Source organism: Anolis carolinensis, chromosome 1 (assembly GCF_035594765.1).
Source record: "Anolis carolinensis isolate JA03-04 chromosome 1, rAnoCar3.1.pri, whole genome shotgun sequence".
Lineage (NCBI taxonomy): Eukaryota > Metazoa > Chordata > Lepidosauria > Squamata > Dactyloidae > Anolis > Anolis carolinensis.
This window is the reverse complement of record NC_085841.1, coordinates 215,290,672-215,309,950: the sequence shown is the minus strand read 5'-3', so window position 1 is coordinate 215,309,950 and position 19,279 is coordinate 215,290,672. Positions and strand designations below refer to the sequence as shown.

Sequence of the window (19,279 nt, the reverse complement as noted above, 5' to 3'; positions counted from 1 at the left end):
TTTCCCAAATCTGACATGCTGCAAAACCCAAAACTGCCCACAAGGATGGTTGAGATAAGTGAACAACTTTGTTTCATTCTCACAATTATTTTTAAAATTGTATAAAATTACTTTCAGGGTACTTGTATAAAGTGTATATGAAACAATAATGAATTTTGTGTTTAAATTTATGTCACATCTCCAAGATATTTCATTATGTACATATATGCAAACATTTTACAAAATCCAAAAAAATAAAAATAAATCTGAAATCTAAATCACTTCTGGTCTCAAGCATTAGGGATACTAAAATTGTATTTTAATATTTACTTCCCTGAACAAGTCAATCTTTCCTTTTGTTTTGCTATTCCCATTGCTATTACCCTCGAGGAAATAACAGCCTGGAGTAATATGTCTGATACAGTAATTTTCAGTTATTATTATTATTGTGTGTTAGAGTATAGGGGTGTGTGTGTGTGTGTGTGTGTGTGTATATATATATATATATATATATATATATATATATATATATATATCTCCCCGCTAGAAGCAAAAACATGAAATTCTCTGAATTTTTGCTAGATTAATATATGTTAAGTGAGAAACAACAGTGACACCAAGTGGACATAACAAAACCTAACACGTTGGAGCTAAAAGCAAGATTTAACAAGCATCCCTGTGTTGAGAGTTTGCTGTATTGTGCAAATTTTATTAGGCAAAGTTCTGTGATGTATCTACAGTTACTATGCATACAACTTTTCCCTACGTACCAGAAGTCCTGTGTGCCATGGACACTGCTTTATTTTGTGCTTTAGAGACTTTCTGAGCATCTTAGTAAACAATTAGGCTGCCATCATGCCTTCTGCCCTAAAGGTTGACAACTTGACATCAAAGATTGCAAGAGATAGATCCTAACCTATGTGTTATGCCCATCGAGTGGGAGAGGATCATAGCCAAATAATCCTTCCATTTGCTATACAAAACATTACAGAAATGTAGAATGGGTTGGTAGACTATGACAGTCACATTCTTCTTCTGTCTGGGTGAAATAAAGGTAAAGGTTTTTCTCTAATATTAAGTCTAGTCATGTCCGACTCTGGGGGTTGGTGCTCATTTCTAAGTTGAAAAGTCAGTGTTGTCCATAGATGCCTCCAAGGTCATGTGACAGGCATGACTGTATGGAGTGCCATTACTTTCCCACCAGAGCAGTACCTATTGATCTACTCACATTTGCATGTTTTCAAACTGCTAGGTTGACAGAAGCTGGCACTAACAACAGAAGCTCACCCCGCTCCCGGATTCAAACTGCCAAGCTTTCAGAAGCAAGTTCAGCAGCTCAGTGGTTTAATCCACTGCGCCACCGGGGGCTCTTGTCTGGGTAAACAAGAGGTAAAATGGACACTGGTGAGAATGTGATTAGGTTCATCACAATCTTATGTTTCTACCATCAACATAAAAAAGGGTGGCATAAGAAAGGACAGCAGAGAATTTAGTTTGGTTCGTTTTGTTTTTGTTTTTTTGATAACAGCTTCCCTGGAAATCTTGGTCCCCATGCATTGAATGCTCATGGAAAATTTAATAAGCATTGCTCTGATGCAATCTACCCTCTGTATCTATTAATTACTAATAGTTAAATAAAAGCATTTCTTTTCACACTAATAGATTGATCTGGTTTTGTCTATCTCCAAACCTGGGAGAGCAGTTCATGTGGCTCAAGCCTCAGATTAAAACAAAGTGTACTTAAGTTGGAGGGAGAATACCTGGCATTAATGTACTTAATCATAATACCAACATAAGTCGAGGGAAAGTTTGAGGCCCCAAATTGAAGATTTTGAAATGACCCCATGAATGGTCAGTCTATGAAGAGGGGAAAACATTAATGCCAACTCAAGAAGCCAGCCCTCCCAGCCCAGACATTTCAGAAAGGCCAAAAGCCTTTTATGATTGCATTTTGGGCATAAATGTTGCCAATTTTTGTAAGCCACCCTGAGTCCCCTCAGGTGAGAAGGGAGGGGTATAAATGTTGTAAATAAATAAATAAATAAATAAATAAATAAATAAAGCAATGCTATAGCAGAGAGTAGATGGGTCCGTGCTTCTTTTTAGGTCCCCCCAGGATGAACTTTTGCCACTTTACTCAGAAAAGGAGATGGTTCCTTTTTCTATAAGAGTTAAGGTACAGTACTCACACTGATCTATGGACCCATTTTTTACAAAACATTTTAGACTTCCACATAAGCATTCAGAGTAGCTGAGAAGGGCATGTTTTGGAACTATATCTCCATTCCCAGCCTTTCCCAGAATCAATGGTGATGAATAATGGGAGCTGTACTTCCAGAGTTTTAGTGGTTAGAAGATGCTTCACATTCTTGACATTGATGTCAAGACAAAACAGACCTATAGGATGGTCAATGGTGAAACTCACACAGAATCATAGAGTTGGAAGAGACCACGAGGGCTATCCAGTCCAAACCCCTGCCATGGCTCCTCTTAAGAGAGGCAGCCACCCTCTCTCAACACAGCTATTTTCTCAAAAGATGAGAATGTGTTTGTGGGACAGGGAACCCTGGTGGCAAAGTGTGTTAAAGCGCTGAGCTGCTGAACTTGCAGACCGAAAGGTCCCAGGTTCAAATCCCTGGAGCGGAGTGAGCGCCCGCTGTTGCTCCAGCTTCTGCCAACCTAGCAGTTCGAAAACATGCCAATGTGAGTAGATCAATAGGTACTGCTCCGGCGGGAAGGTAACAGCGCTCCATGCAGTCATGCCGGCCACATGACTTTGGAGGTGTCTACGGACAACGCTGGCTCTTTCTTAGAAATGGAGATGAGCACCAACCCCCAGAGTCAGACATGACTGGACTTATCATCAGGGGAAACCTTTACCTTTACCTTTACCTACAGCTATGCTATTGTTCTTGCTGCAATTTTTACCCTCTCCACCAGTGAGGCAACAATCATCTTGGGAGGAAACATGTATGGCTGGAAGTTGGGGTTGGAAGGCGAGCAGAGAATAGGTATCACCAAGGGCCCACTTGATGACTATTACAGAACTTCACCTTACTCCAAGATCTGTTAAACATTACATTTCAGTAGTCTTGTCCTAGATTCAATCTCCAAACCTAGTTAGTCCTGAGCTACAGTCCAACACTGAAGGGCTGTGTCTAGCAAAACTACTTCTAAGTATACCTTGACTAAGAAAACCCCATTCAATAGGCAACTCTAAATTACATACTGTACATATAGACACATACACCTACAGGCCAATAACTAAGAGTCTGTGAAACAGTCCTTTAGCACCACCATCTGGGGATGTTCTGCCAAACAGGGTTTTCTGACAAAGTATTTCTCTGCCAGCAAAAGGACAAATCCACTCTATCATATCCCCTGCCCCCTAGGGTAGCCAAGGTGGGTAAGGATCACACTCTTAAGCATGGTTTTGTTTTTGTTTTGTTAGCAAAGAGTGTTCAGAACAATCGAGATTAACAATGAGGATAATTTTGGAAGACTGATGTTGGTCACATTACAGCTGCACAGATTAGTGTGCTAGAAGCAGCTGGCACAGTATTACAGAGCCCTTGCCCAGGGAAGAGAGTGATGTTCTAATAATTAGCATTGTGTGTAAACACTTAACACATGCATTCATTATGAAAGCTGACATGTGATTATTGTTGAAAATAAAAGCATCATATTCAATTTACAGTGTTTCATAGGTTCAAACCTTTATTCATGAGCCGCTGGAACAGCTGCTGGGTGTTAGCAAAAGAGTTTGGGACTGCTACATTATCATGAATTATTTATTCCTGAACTAGTAAAAAGAAAGTGCATTTGTTCACCATTTCCTATTGGCAGAGAAATCATTTACTTAATCAGATCCTGACAATAACAAAAAATAAACCTCCACACGGAAATCAACACATTTGTGTTAGCTGTTGTATTGACCTCTAGAATCTCTCTAGAGGCCTACTTAAGAGTTTTGAAGTGAGAGGGAGAATGGATTCACAGGGCCCCTCTACACTGCCATATTGTTGTGAATGAGTCTTCTGAGGCTGTTAGTACTAATGGTGGGATCAGGAGGGGAAGAAAGACGCCTCGCGAGGAAGGCTCATTGGAAGATTTACACAGGAAAAGGATCAGGGAAATACTTGAGGAATCCTCAGATGAGGATTCATTCGGGGATCTGGAAGGGGATCCTGAGGTGGGAATGACTGTTGAAGACCCGGTGGTGGTGGAAGAGGTTGGCATGGACTGGACACGGGCTCTGGAGGATCTTGGGGAGGAAACTGGGTCCATGGATGCTGAGGACGCAGGAGATGCTTGGGCTCCTTCAGAAGCAGACCCCACATGGTCTGCCTGGAGGAATGAGGGTAATTCCACAGGTGTGGACAGGGTTGGGTGTGGGCAGGGCGATTCTGGCTCTGATGAGGAACTTGGGACGCCTGATCCTAGGGCACTGGCTGTTTGGAGCTCGGATTCTGATGAGGAGTTTGGGACACCTGATCCTAAGGCATTGGTTGTTTGGACGCCCAAGGAAACCTAAATAAATTAGGGGCTTTTGGCCATTGTTCATTGCCTGTGGCAAGGTGTTGTTGGGCGCCATTGGGTTTCTTGTACATGACTCCGAAGACTGGCTTGGGACTTTGCAACCGATGTAAATTAATCCGGGTTATTCTACGACAGATGGCTGGAACTGTGTGGGTTTTCTCTTGGACTGCATTGTTATTACTATTTTGCATTAGCTGCTGCTCGCCTCCGTCGTTTTGGCTCTTTGTGTTATCCTGTGACGTGGACCTTGCTGTGACAACTTCACCCTTTGGACCTTGGACCGGAACTCGACTTGGCATATCTCTTCGCTCTTTAACTCGGCTTGGCATCATTCCCGTCTCCGTGGCTGACTTCCGTTGCTGACTGCTGGCTTCGCCTTCGACTCCGACGCTGTTCTCCAATCCTGACTCCGGACCAGTTTGACTTCGCTACGACGTTTCGTTCCCTTGACATCTGGCTTGGCTTTCGACTCTGCAGCGGCTTGTCGCTATTGCCTCAGCGTTTTCCTGCTTTGTTTGCCTGCGCCGCTTTTGGCGAAGAACTTTAGCCCGGTTTGGGCTTTCTCTTTAGTTTTGGGCTTTTTGCTGTACTTTTGGGGTTTAGGGGAGGTTTTGAGCCTTTGGGATTTCTTGCCCTTGTTTGTTTTGCCAATTTGACTCTGCCTTGCAATTTTGAGCTGTTTTCAAGCACTTTGGTTTTAATCCGGATTATATCTCCGGATAATCCGAATTATATTCCAGTTTGCGTTTTTGAGGTTTCTTTGCTCTGAGCTGTTTTTATTCACACTGAAGTTAAAGTGTTGTGAGCTCTCAGGACTTTGTGCTGAGCTTTTCTGAATTATTTTTGAATAAACTATATTTATCTAACTGGCTGGTGTCTGACCTTTGACACATATAATCCAGTTCAAAGCAGATAATCTGAATTTTATACAGCTGTGTAGAAGAGGCCTAAGAGAATTATATTAATACATCTTGTTGTTTTCCTATGATGTCTTTACAGCAGCAGCGATGCTAGTATCTAAAATCGATCACTTTTGCCTGTCAAGTAGATTGCACAGCATTGTTGTTAACTGCCGCAAGTTGACTTATGGCAACACTATGAATGAGAGACCTCCAAGTCACTCTATCATCAACAGCCCTGTTCAGGTCCTACAAATTAAGAACTGTAGTTTCCTTGACTTAATATATCCGCTTGGAATGCAGTCCTCCACTTTCCTACTGCCTTCTACCTTACCAAGCATTATTGTTTTTTCTAGGATTCATTCCTTCTCATGGTGCACCATCTTGGCACTTAAGAAGAGCTCAGATTTGATTTGCTCTAGGATCCAATTTTAATCCTTTCAGCAATCTACAGCATCTATAGAACTCTTCTCCATCACCAACTTTTACAGCCATATATAGAAATTGGAGATAGGATTGCACTGATAATTCTAACTTTAGTACTAAATGATATAGCTTTGCACTTTATGATTTTATCTAGTTGCCTCATAGCTGCCCTTCAAAGTCCTTGTCTTCTGATTTCTTGACTGCAGTCTCCATTTTAATAAACGACTGAATTTAGGTATGAAAGCTCCTTATCTATTTCAATAACTACTTTAAAGTTAGGTAAGACATCTGTAGTCATTATTTTGCTTTTCTTTGTGTTCTACAGTAAACTTGCCTTTGTATTTTCTTTCTTTTGACTTTCTTCAGTAATTGTTCCAAGCCTGTAATTTTTGATAGTACTACTGTTTTACCTGTATACCTTGAATTGTTAATTATCCTTCCTCCTGTTTTCATACTTCCATCTTCATTCTAGTCTAATTCTACTTTAATTCTACTTTACATATAACATGTTCAACATACATGTTAAACAGATAGGATGATAAAATGCCTGATCCCCTGGCCAATTGGAAACCATTAGATTTCTCTGTATTGTATCAGTAGCTTGTTGAGTTTGTTGTGTAGCAGCAGAGGCTGAAATTGCTCTCAAATTTTGACGAGAAATAGTGCAGTTCATGAAACTTTCCCTGCCCTACTTGCTACTGGTAAACAGTTCCAAAGCATGTTGGACACCAAATGGGGAAGATGTAGAGGGGACGAGAGTAACATTACTGCCAAAACGGGTCAAATATAAACAAAAGGTGCCAAGAAGAAATGATGCAATATTAAATCAGATCACAATGAAATGAGGGAGACTAGCAGATGTGTAATGCAAACTGTGCTGTCAAGAGACGGCGCTGGTGCTGTTTTCACACACATATTGGGATGGAGCTACACCACCACCATGTTCCAGCCTGGGAAGGTAGCTTGCCTTTCCCAGATAACCTGCTATTCCGAGATGCCTTATAGAAATGCCTACAATGCTTTCAAGAGGTTTTCAGCCACCCCTTTTCTTTGCTCAAGAGAACAGGCACAGAGTAGTCAAAAAGGAGCCCACAGTTCCTGCAACCTAGGACTACATCCCAGTAGAAATAATTTCAATTGATTGTACATGCAAGATAGTGGCAGTAGTTGTGCAGAACCATATCGGGAAGTTTATTCCGGGGCTGAACTTTCTTTCACCTCCTTTGGTGCAGCGAGCTTTGGTTTCGCCAAATACTGATTGACTTGAAAGAAACAAGTTGTTCTTCTACACTGTGACAACCCCCCAAAAGTGATGTTAGTTTCTACTATAATACACTTGAAATTATTTATAGTGTTTAAGAACCATTGTCCTTTGCTGTCAGAGACTACTAGTACTTCATTTATGTCCGAAACATACAATCTTGTAAGAAATCTATTAGTCCAAAATATCAGTATAGGCACCAAGATGGATTTGGTTTTTGCTTTCAGAACAGACTATCAACCCAGGCAAAAATATTTCTCTCATCTTCTGACAAGAAGAAAGGATGAACTAATGTAAGCCTATGAATATAAATCTATATATAATCTCTGCTGCTACATCCAAGAAACAAAAGCCACGATAGTGTAGTGGTTTCAGTGTAGGGCTACTACTCTGAGAGACCAGGGTATGAATCCCCACTTGGCCACGGAAACTAACCTGGGGGCAAGTCACAACCTCAGCTTGAGAGAAAAGCAAAGGCAAATCCCCTCCAAATAAATTTTCACAAGAAAACCCCAGTCATAGGGTCATAATAAATCAGAAACAACTTTAAGACACACAACAGCTTCAACAATTTTCAAGCAATAATGGATTCTATATTCAGATGTGTTCTGAGCATGTGAGCCTGGCTTCCCTAACCTGGGGTCCTTTCACATTATATAATTAGAGCACTATAAGTTTAATTGCTCAGGGGCCTATTCCCTGTTCATAATACCCAAGCAAGTCAACTATGCCAGAACTGCAGTCTGGAATTCCATAGGATATTGCCATGGCAGCTGTACTATATTTGTGTAGTGTGTGTTGTTTTGGTTGCTATTATTACTATGTATATTGTATTTTTGTTGTAAGCCACCCCAAGTCCCTTTTGAGACTTGGGATAAAATTTATTATTATTATTATTATTGACACAACGACATTGTATGACACAGCAAACAAGATAGATATGCTGGATTTCGTATCACAAAATCACAAGTCGAACACTTCCCAAGCATTTAGGACTGTGTGATGTATTTTCGGATGATGCGCGCAGATCCCAGTAGAAACATAGAATCATAGAATAGTAGAGTTGGAAGAGACCTCATGGGCCATCCAGTCCAACCCCCTGCCAAGAAGCAGGAAATCGCATTCAAAGCACCCCCGACAGATGGCCATCCAGCCTCTGCTTAAAACCCTCCAAGGAAGGAGCCTCCACCACAGTCCGGGGGAGAGTTCCAGTAGGGTGGCCTTTATTATTATTATTATTATTATTATTATTATTATTATTATTATTATTATTACGAATGAGCCCTGGGGTGACTATTAGCCTTGGTGTCTCAGAGTTGAGACCAAAAATATGTGTGTGTTTTTGTGTGTTTGTGTTTGTGGTTGGGGGGGGGGGTTGTAAAGCTTACATCATTTGTGATGAATGATAAAGGCATTGGGGGGGGGGGGTGGTTAAAAATGGAAATGGAAGGGACTGAACATCTGGACATCAAAAAAACCAAGATTATGGCAACCATACTGATTGATAACTGGCAAATAGAGGGAGAAAACGTGGAGGCCATGACAGACTTTGTATTTCTAGGCATGAAGATTACTGCAGACGCAGACACCAGTCAGGAAATCAGAAGACGTTTACTTCTTGGGAGAAGAGCAATGACCAACCTCAATAAAATAGTGAAAAGTAGAGACATCACACTGGCAACGAAGGTCCACATAGTTAAACAATGGTTTTCCCCATAGTCATCTATGGATGTGAGAGCTGGACCATAAGGAAGGCTGAGTAAAGGAGGATAGACGCTTTTGAACTGTGGTGTTGGAGGAAAATTCTGAGAATGCCTTGGACCGCAAGGAAATAATGCCCGACTACTCACTGGAGGAAAGGGTATTAGACCAAAGACAATGTACTTTGGCCACATCATGAGAAGACAGGAAAGCTCAAAGAAGGTAATGATGCTGGGGAAAAAGGAAGAAAAAAGAAGAAGGGCCAACCAAGGGCAAGATGGATGGATGGTATCCTTGAAGTGACTTGCTTGTCCTTGGAGGAGCTCGGGGAGGTGACGGCGGACAGAGAGCTTTGAAATGGGCTGGTCCATGAGGCCACAAAGTCTGAAGTGACTGAACGAATAAACAACAGACATCTGTAATTTTGATTTCTGAATAGAGAGTGAAAATTAAGGTACATGTGGCCAGTCAATACCAGAGTGTGGTCAACATGGCAAAAGTTAGTAACAAGAAAGCATATGCAAGTTAGGGGAGGCTATGGCAATTTCCTTTTGCTTGAGTCTATTGAAAATTACAACATTCTGCCCCTCTTCTGTTAACTGAGTGAAAATGATTTTTGCATTCTGAACTCAGTCTATAGCAACTGAAGAAAGAAAATGGGAGGAGGAGCATAAAACTGAGATATTTGAAAAGCAGCTGATAAAGTGAGACAAGAAAGGATTGTCCAGGATTGTCCCTGCCAAAATAGACAGGGTGGTGTGTTTTTTCCAGCACTGGGGCCCAATGAATGAGATCTGGCAGGAACACAGCAAATATACCCCTGAATCCATATGCAGCCCTTGGGCCAAACATCTGGTGGGGTAACCCCCTTTATTAGCAAAACAATAATCCACTATTACAATACGGAGGTAATCATAAACATATACTTGTTTCAACAACTTGTAAAAGGTACAACAAAAAATAGTATACAACGAAACATAAGTTTGTTATATTCACAATTCTGATTACTGTTTCTTTGTTATAAAGGAAATTTCAAAAAAGTCTCTATAAACAAATCTTCATCTATGTTTCCTTGTAGAGAACTTCCACAACTGGTTTTGACTTTGACCAAGTCTTCTTCAGATGGAAAGGTTATAGTATTCACAAATTCAAGTTATAATAAAGTGGACACCAAGTTCTCTTGAGTAATGCTTGCCATAGAATCAAACTGAGCAGAGCATTACTCAGGAGAACTTGGTGTCCACTTTATCATTATAATAGAGTCTCATTTATCCAAGCTAAATGGGCCAGCAGAAACTTGGCTAAGCGAATATCTTGGGATTAAGGAAAAGCCTATTAAACATCAAATTAGGTTATGATTTTATAAATTAAGCACCAAAACATCATGTTATACAACAAATTTGACCGAAAAAGTAGTTCAATACACAGTAATATTATGTTGTAATTACTGTATTTACGAATTTAGCACCAAAATATCATGATATATTGAAAACATTGACTACAAAAATGCCTTGGATAATCCAGAACCTTGGATAAGCGAGTCTTGGATAAGTGAGACTCTACTGTACTTGAATTTGTGAATATTATAAACTTTCCACCTGAAGAAGATTTGGTCAAAGTTGAAAGAAACAGTAATCAGGATTCTGAATATAACAAACTTATGTTTTATTGTATACTATTTTTGTTGTACCTTTTACAAGTTGTTGAAACAAATACGTATATGTTTATGATTACCTCAGTATTGTAATAGTGGATTATTGCTTTGCTGATTCAAGGGACTCCATTTACTTTACATAACCCCCTTTATTGCCACACAGAACAATATCCCAGAATACTTTGGAAATAAAGAAGAATAAAAATGCCAGCATCCCTGCATGTTGTGTTAACCTTACTCACCCGGGCCACTCTGACCTCAACTAATTTAGCCATGTTGTACAATACAAACTGGGGAAATGTCTAGGGAAGGTGAGAAATATGACACAATGGCATGGGAAAAATATCCTACTTGGCCCAAGCTTGCAAGTAGTCCTCCTTTGGGTACTTCTTTCTATATCTAAGCCCCTCAACTCAATACAGTTCACTTTCCTTTATTTCATTTGCTTTTGATACTCTATGTTGTATTAGATCTGAGATTTACAGCATATTTAAAATTTTATTTATCATAAGGAATCAACCTAACTCTAAGCAGCATAAGCTCACTCATGCCTAGGCAATAATGTAGCACAAATTTTCACAGTTCTTTGGCTTTTACGCTTATTTCTGCATTCGACACAGGTTCAGAACTTTACAGCTAAAATGCAGCCAGCATAGCATAGTTTGATCCAGGCATTTAGAAGTTCAACAGCTGTAGCTCTGAATTCCACCGCAGAAGTCAGCTGAGTTTAAAATCAAATTGCACCGGGATAATTTATGACCCCGTGAGAGGATGCTGACAAGTCTCCTTCAGTAGAACAAAATGTAATTTGGAAGACAGACATCTAAGATCTGCACAGAAATATGTAGTAGGATAAACACTCCTGGAAACTGCATCAACTGTCAACAATGCCCTTGCAGACGGGTTTTGGCTGTCTGTGCTCAATGCAGTCAAGGTAAAGAAAACTAGATATAAGTTATGAGATGATGCTTTTTCAATAGACATATTAAAACAAACCTCAGAAATTTTTGGATGAGTTAAAAAGATGTATCTTATGATCCACTGCGTGAGAGGAAAAGTAGATAGAATCATTTGTGCCATGTGTGGCCATATGGCACAAACTCTGAGGACATACTAGTGAATCAAGCAAAAGCAGTGGAAATGAATCTTGCAAGGTCTTGTGTGAATTAGATATGAACGGAAATGAGTGCATGGAAGCGGAATGGAGACATTACTTGGAATAATATCATATATTTGTTGTTATTGCTCTAGTTTCTATGTGTTTTCAGGTTGATCAAAACTTATGAAAATCCTTTCAAAAGGTTTCCTTGGCAAGATTTATTTGGAGCCCAAAAGGATAGTACGGCCTTCCTCTTGGGCTGAAAAAGCATGACTCATTTAAAGTCACCCAATGTGTTTTCATGGTTGCATCCTGAAATCCAATCCAACACTCAAAATACTACTACACCACGCTGGCTCACTGAATTACATCTAAAGGACCAAACAATCATGTTTGCATCATTCATGTCTACACACAGAGATCTCCATGATTAGGCACAATTCCTGCTTCTCGACACCAATACTAGGAGGAAGAAAAGTGGCACAATAAAAACAGGAACCTTTCACAGACATGCACAGATCTTCTATTTAGGAGGATACCTCAAGATGCTCTGAGATAAAGATGTGAGGTGAATTGCTGTTATTCATACCAGAACAACTGGATTTACTCAGAAATGAAACAAAGAATTCTGGCCCATTTGGGCAGACTGCCATGTCACAACTGTCTTCCATTTGCTGGCTGACTGGCTAGACAGACAAATAGATAGAGGACCAAACAACCGAGCAGAGACCGAAGAGGAGATACAGTAGAGTCTCACTTATCCAACACTCGCTTATCCAACGTTCTGGATTATCCAACACATCTTGTAGTCAATGTTTTCAATACATTGTAATATTTTGGTGCTAAATTCGTAAATACAGTAATTACAACATAACATTACTGCGTATTGAACAACTTTTTCTGTCAAATTTGTTGTATAACATGATGTTTTGGTGCTTAACTTGTAAAATCATAACCTAATTTGATGTTTAATAGGCTTCTACTTAATCTCTCCTTATAATCCAACATATTCGCTTATCCAATGTTCTGCCGGCCCATTTATGTTGGATAAGTGAGACTCTACTGTATCAAGAACTTCTTTACACAGTTGACTAAAGGCAAAATGATCCATAATGGGCAAAGCCAAATTTAAATGCCTCTATATGGACACACAGAGCTATTTTTACTCTCTCTGTATCCCAGGAAAAGTGATGGTCTTCAGATGGGGACAGAGCCTATTAAAAAGAGAGAGAGCAAGCAAGTCCATCTGAAACTTGTTAATGGTATGGCCTAGTGTGGTGGTTCTCAACCTGGGGTCCCCAGATGTTTTAGGCCTTCAACTCCCAGAAATCCCAACAGTTGGTAAACTGGGATTTCTGGGAGTTGTAGGCCTGGGAATCCCAGGTTGAGAACCACTGACTTAGGGAAAGGGCTCATAAATGCCAATCAGGCAATGTCACTTTCATCTCCTTGCTGTTTCAGTATTAGAACCATACACATTTACTGCTAGTCCTAATACTATCACTACTTCACTGCTTCGATTTCAACTCAGCAGCAGGACACCACCCAGAGATACCAGCAATCCAATGGCAACTAAGGATAAAAAGCATAGTCCAGCATTCCAATCTAAACTTCAAGAGATTTATCCTACAGACAGCTCTGGAATGTTTACTGTGTGTTCTTATAGGTTTACTTAGCAATAAAAGCCACTGGAATCAAAAGAGGCTTAACATCAATTGATAAGTATGAGTTGAAGTGTTCTTCCTCCTCACAAAGAACACACTCAAATCAGAGATGGGTTAATATCATGTTTTTCAGAAGCAGATCATACTTACCTAAACCCAAGCTAGTGAGCTGTTCAAACAGAGTCCAGCTGTGATCATCAACGTAATGATTCTTTAGTATTAGCAGCTGGCACAAATCTCTGGCTGTTATATCACTGGGTACTTCCAAAGCTCTGCTGGTTTCATCCTCACTGTATACTTTAATTACCTGTGAGAAGGCAGAAGCAAACTGCATCACATACATAGCAAACATATTAAACAGCGCTTGGAAATGTGGTCTTCAGATGTTCTTGGACTGCCATGCCCCTCATCCCTAAGTAGCACAACTAATGCCCAGGCAACAACACCTGGAAAGAAACACATTTCCCATTCCTAAGATAAAATATTAAAACAACAACATGATTAGCAGGCGTGACTGTTTCATCCTTGGGGAAAAAACTGAATTTTTAAAGTCTGTGCATGTAATCTCCACAGTAATTACCTCAGATTTGATAACCATCTAAGGATAGATCTGTGGAGATAAATCCAGAAGGTATGTAAACAAGAGGCAAATAACAATTTAAAGCATGACTAGCATGTAGACATTAGGACCACAGGGATGAAGAGATCTCTCTATAATTGAGACATAGCTTATTGATGGAGAATCTATGTGCCTGAACTCCTCTCCAAGAGCACATCTAGTAAAGGTAAAGGTTTCCCCTGACGTTAAGTCCAGTCATGTCTGACTCTGGGGGTTGGTGCTCATCTCCATTTCTAAGCCGAAGAGCCGGCATTGTCCGTAGACACCTCCAAGGTCATGTGGCCGGCATGACTGCATGGAGTGCCATTACCTTCCCGCTGGAGCGGTACCTATTGATCTACTCACATTGGCATGTTTTCAAACTGCTAGGTTGGCAGGAGCTGGAGCTAACACGGCCGCTCCCGCCGCTCCCGGGGTTTGAACCTTGGACCTTTTGGTCTCCAGCTCAGTGCTTTAACGCACTTCGCCACCGGGGCTCCTAGGTTGAACCTCTCTATAGTTGAGACATAGCTTAGTGATGGAGAATCTATGTGCCTGAACTCCTCTCCAGGAGAACATCTACACTGTAGAAATAATGCAGTTTGACACCACTCTAACTGCCATGGCTCAATGCTATGGAATCATAGGAATTGTAGGTCTACAAGGTCTTCAGCCTTCTCTGCCAAAGGGTGCTGGTGTCTTTTCAAATGACAACTCCCATATTTCATAGCATTTAGCCATGGCTGTTAAAGTGGTGTCAAAGTCAGGCCTGTAGCGAGGGGGCGGTTTTAAGGGTTCAACCCCCCCCCCCCCCGAAATTTTTCAGGTTATAAAAAAACCTGGTTTACTCATGAATTTTAACTGGTTAACCAAATCCCCATGCTAAGTCTATGAGACACAAAACATTAAGAGTCCCTCCAGGCACTATCTCAAGCAGATATTGACAGGTTTGTAGCGGGAGGGGTGTGTGCAAGGGGTTAAACCCCCCCCCCCCCAATTTTCAACACCCCCCCCCCCCCCCAAAATTTTCTGGCTACGGCCCTGATCAAAGTGCATTAGTGCTAGAGTGTAGAACAGTGGTTCTCAACCTGGGATCCCCAGATGTTTTTGGCCTACAACTCCCAGAAATCCCAGCCAGTTTACCAGCTGTTAGGATTTCTGGGAGTTGAAGGCCATAAACATCTGGAACCCCAGGTTGAGAACCAGTGGTGTAGAAGCACACTAAGTTGACCTTGTAGTGCCAACCCTATGGTTCCTGTCGACCACTTTACCCTTTCAGCTCCACAGGGAAGGATTGTGGAGGTGAAAGGACAAGTCCATCTGTGGTTTTGGCATGGTAACGTGTGGCCAGTTTTATTAAAATAAAACATCCAGGTTGAAAGCAGAAAGAGTAAAAATGATAAAACAATAAATAGTCTCACTAAGAAAGGCAAGACAGAAATTCAATAAATACACAAATAATATTACACATATATTTCTTGACCTCCTCCCATATTCACACTTCAACAGATCCTAGCAATTCCTCTCTTGATAACTGGTATTCACTCTATCTCTGACTACATAAATAACTGGGTTATAGCCTCCCTATCTCCCCCTACTCAGACCCTCCTTTACAGCATTTCATTAGCGAGTATTTATTTATCGTATCAGAAGCGAACCGAGTGAACAGTTGTAATGTATTTAAAAACACAAACAAAGTTAAAAACTTGGCATTATACTAAATGTCCTTTGATCAGAAACACCTCTGGTGTTGCTATAAGAAGGTCCTCCATTGTGCATGTGGCAGGGCATTGTAGTAGGTGGTGTGTGGTTTGCTCTTCTCCACACTCGCATGTCGTGGACTCCACTTTATGCCCCCATTTCTTTAGTTTGCTTCTGCATCTCGTGATACCAAAGCGCAGTCTGTTTAGCACCTTCCAAGTAGCCCAGTCTTCTGTGTGCCCAGGGGCAGTCTCTCATTTGGTATCAGCCATGGATTGAGGTTCCAGGTTTTGGACTCTCGCTTGCTGATTGGATTGGATTAGTAGTGACTGGATAGTTCTACCAAGATTGCTCATATCCTCACCTCACAACCTATTTTTCACACAGAAGGTCACTAGCACAATCCCAGGTATCTGTAGTTAAAGGCCCCCATCTAGCAGGAGATAAAGGGAATGACTGGGTGCAATGGTCAAGATCTGTGATCAGACATGGTAGAAGGTAGGCTGATATGACCTGGCTAGAGAGGCATGTAATTCTGAAGATGGCTAAATGCCACGTTATATGAATGTTTATGAACTTTTAAAAACTTTTTATTTTATTTTAACAGAATGTCTGCCAGGACTAAGAGTGTGCCTATGAGAAAGACAATGGAGATAGGACTTTATAGTAGAGTCTCACATATCCAAGACTTGCTTATCCAAGGTTCTGGATTATCCAATGCATTTTTGTAGTCAATGTTTTCAATATATCGTGATATTTTGGTGCTAAATTCATAAATACAGTAATTACAACATAACATTACTGTGCATTGAACTAATTTTTCTGTCAAATTTGTTGTATAACATGATGTTTTGGTGCTTAATTTGTAAAATCATAACCTAATTTGATGTTTATAAGGCTTTTCCTTAATCCCTCCTTATTATCCAAGATATTCGCTTAGCCAAGGTTCTGCTGGCCCATTTAGCTTGGATAAGTGAGACTCTACTGTACTATAGAACAGTGTGTGCTCTTCATCCTTGTTTCAGCACACAGTACTACTACATGAGTCAGGTCAGTGGCCATGCCGACTGATGGATTCAGGAGGTTGTAGTCCAACAGGGAACTTTTCCAAACTCTGTATGTGACATGTCCACATACCCTACAACATTTCACAGATGAAAACTGGGACACGTATGACCAAGCGATATCAGAGGATGGTCAAGACGGAGAAAGCTATCAATGATGAAGAACACGCAAGCTATGAGAGGTTGAATATTGCTTTTGCCTGAGCCCACAGGGAAGGGAAAATTTCCACCTACTCCTCTCCACTTTCTGCTCTCCACTGCTGAGTTAATTGAGTTCAAATCACTTTTGCACTTTGAAAACATTTTGCCACAATTGAAGTAAGCCAAGGACAATGACGGAAAGTGGGAGGAGAGAGAAACTAGAACATTTCTGAACATAGCTGAACTGGAACATAGCTGGAATTGTGAGATGAAAAAGGCTTAACCAGCACTGTCCCTGCCAAACTGGACAGTGGGGGGTTAAGATATATTGGTATGCATATGTATGCACCAGCAATGCATCCATTGGTTTTTTTTTTCGTGTCAGGAGCAACCGGAGTTGCTTCTGGAGTGAGAGAATTGGCTGTCTGCAAGGACGTTGCCCAGGGGACGCCCGGATGTTTTGATGTTTTACCATCCATGTGGGAGGCTTCTCTCATGTCCTGGCATGGAGCTGGAGCTGATAGAGGGAGCTCATCCGCACTCTCCCCTGGTGGGATTCAAACCTGGCAGCCTTCAGGTCAGCAACCCAACCTTCAAGTCACAAGGCTTTTATCCCCTAGGTCACTGGAGGCTCCGCATCCATTGTGAAAGCCATGTTCATATATTTCAACCAGCTCCTCTAAAATGCTTCAAATCAGAAGCTGAGTGGCTTCCCATCCCACTGTTCAAGTATTTTAAAAGAGAAACATGCTTAAGAACATTTTAGTTGAAATGAGACGATGCAAAAGCTGTTGGGTTCCACATATCAAAGAAATTAAAGTTGTGAGATTTCACAGTAAAAAAATGATAAATTTATGCACAACTTATCAAAGTTGCCTCAATATACTGCCTTTGGAGAAAGCATCAAACTTACTGCTAAAAGTCGGTAACCAAATTCTGAAAAAGTTCACCAGGATGTCTCTATCATAAATTCCAGTGTTCAAAGATTTACGGCTATCAGGAATAAATGCTGCACAACATTTCAAGAACAGCAGTTTCAAGGTCAAATTCTCAGTACCAGGAATCCTCCATTATTTGAAAGAAGAGTAGGATGAAGAAATGGGACAAGTACTACTGTTCATAGCAACAAATCCAATCTTTATCCCTCTTCTAACGCAGGGAGCTCTGCCAAGAAAAGAATATTATGAGCACTGGGAGCTGCTAGTCCTGCCAATTTCCTTGGTTACTATATGAGAGGTACTGAAGAAATGCAAAGAAGCAAGCAGAGGAGTTAGGAAGACAAACCAAGATCTACAGAAGAGGAGGAATAAGTTCCAGTGAATGTCATCAACCAAGGAAGGTATACACTGTGGCCGAACACTGTGATGGTGCTGTTTTGAAAGGACAGAAACCTTTTCAGTGATGGTGTTCTTCCTTGCACACATTCATTCTCACAGGAGACAGCTGTTCCTTCAGCTTCCCATAATAAACACTTCATAAAGCTCTGAGAAGGTCACCTCAAGTATAGCCTTGACAATAGGCAGCGCAAATATAAAAATAACTATAAGCAGTTGTATCTTTGGCTTAAAAGCTCGCTACTTCAGCACAGGGAGGGTGTGGGGTGAATAAAAATAATGAAACACAATATAATGCACAATCATGTTAAGTAACATATTAAGATGTAGCTATAGATATAATACAGTGTTCCCTCACTACTTTGCTGTTCACATTTTGCAGATTCGCTGTTTCAGTTTTTCAATAAACTCTAAAAGACTATTATAAATAATAAAAAATTACAATTTACAGCCTAAGGAAGGGAGGAAGGAGACGCCAAAGGGAGAGAAAGGGAGCCCAAGCAGCAATAGGAGGAGAAGGTGGTGATTTATCAACACACGTTTGGTTGATAAAGACTTAAAATATTGTATCTATATATATAAAAGAGTGATGGCATCAGGGCAGCGGACAAAACAACAAAACTACAGGCCCCCTAACCTCGAAATTTGACAACACAACCCATCATTCATGGCTCTAGGTTGATACAACAAAAAGAAAAGAAAAATAAAGTCCTAATTACAGGGAGAGGAATAATAGTTTTTATCCAATTGCTGCAAGTTTGAAGGCTAAGCTGCACCCACTTGGTCTCCTAGCAACTCACTCAGCCCAAGGGACAGGCAGAGTTAGGCCTCACTTAGGCCTCTTCCACAGATTTTAACTGGATTATATGGCAGTGTAGACTCAAGGCCCTTCCAAACAGCTATATAACCCATTTAGAATCTTATGTTATCTGCTTTGAACTGGATTATCTTGACTCCACACTGCCATATAATCCACTTCAGTGTGCATACCAAACATAAAGACAACCATACAACAGACATTCAATACCACCACTACCTCAACAATTTCTCACCAACACCACCAGACAACGCCACAGCAACGCGTGGCCGGGCACAGCTAGTAACTACTAAAATAATGTATAAAAGGTAAAGGTTTCCCCTGACGTTAAGTCTAGTCATGTCTGACTCTGGGGGTTGGTGCTCATCTCCATTTCTAAGCCAAAGAGCCAGCGTTGTCCGT

General features: G+C 40.8%; 1 protein-coding gene across 3 annotated transcripts in view; it reads right to left on the bottom strand.

Moving 5' to 3' along the window:
• Positions 1-19,279, bottom strand: part of grb14 (growth factor receptor bound protein 14) — a 72,996-nt gene that overhangs the window by 25,233 nt on the left and 28,484 nt on the right. For all 3 annotated transcript variants that reach the window (XM_003223675.4, XM_062965066.1, XM_008115165.3), the window contains one exon: positions 13,373-13,529. In XM_003223675.4, the coding sequence (XP_003223723.1) occupies positions 13,373-13,529 (157 nt within the window). The remainder of the gene's footprint in view (positions 1-13,372; positions 13,530-19,279) is intronic.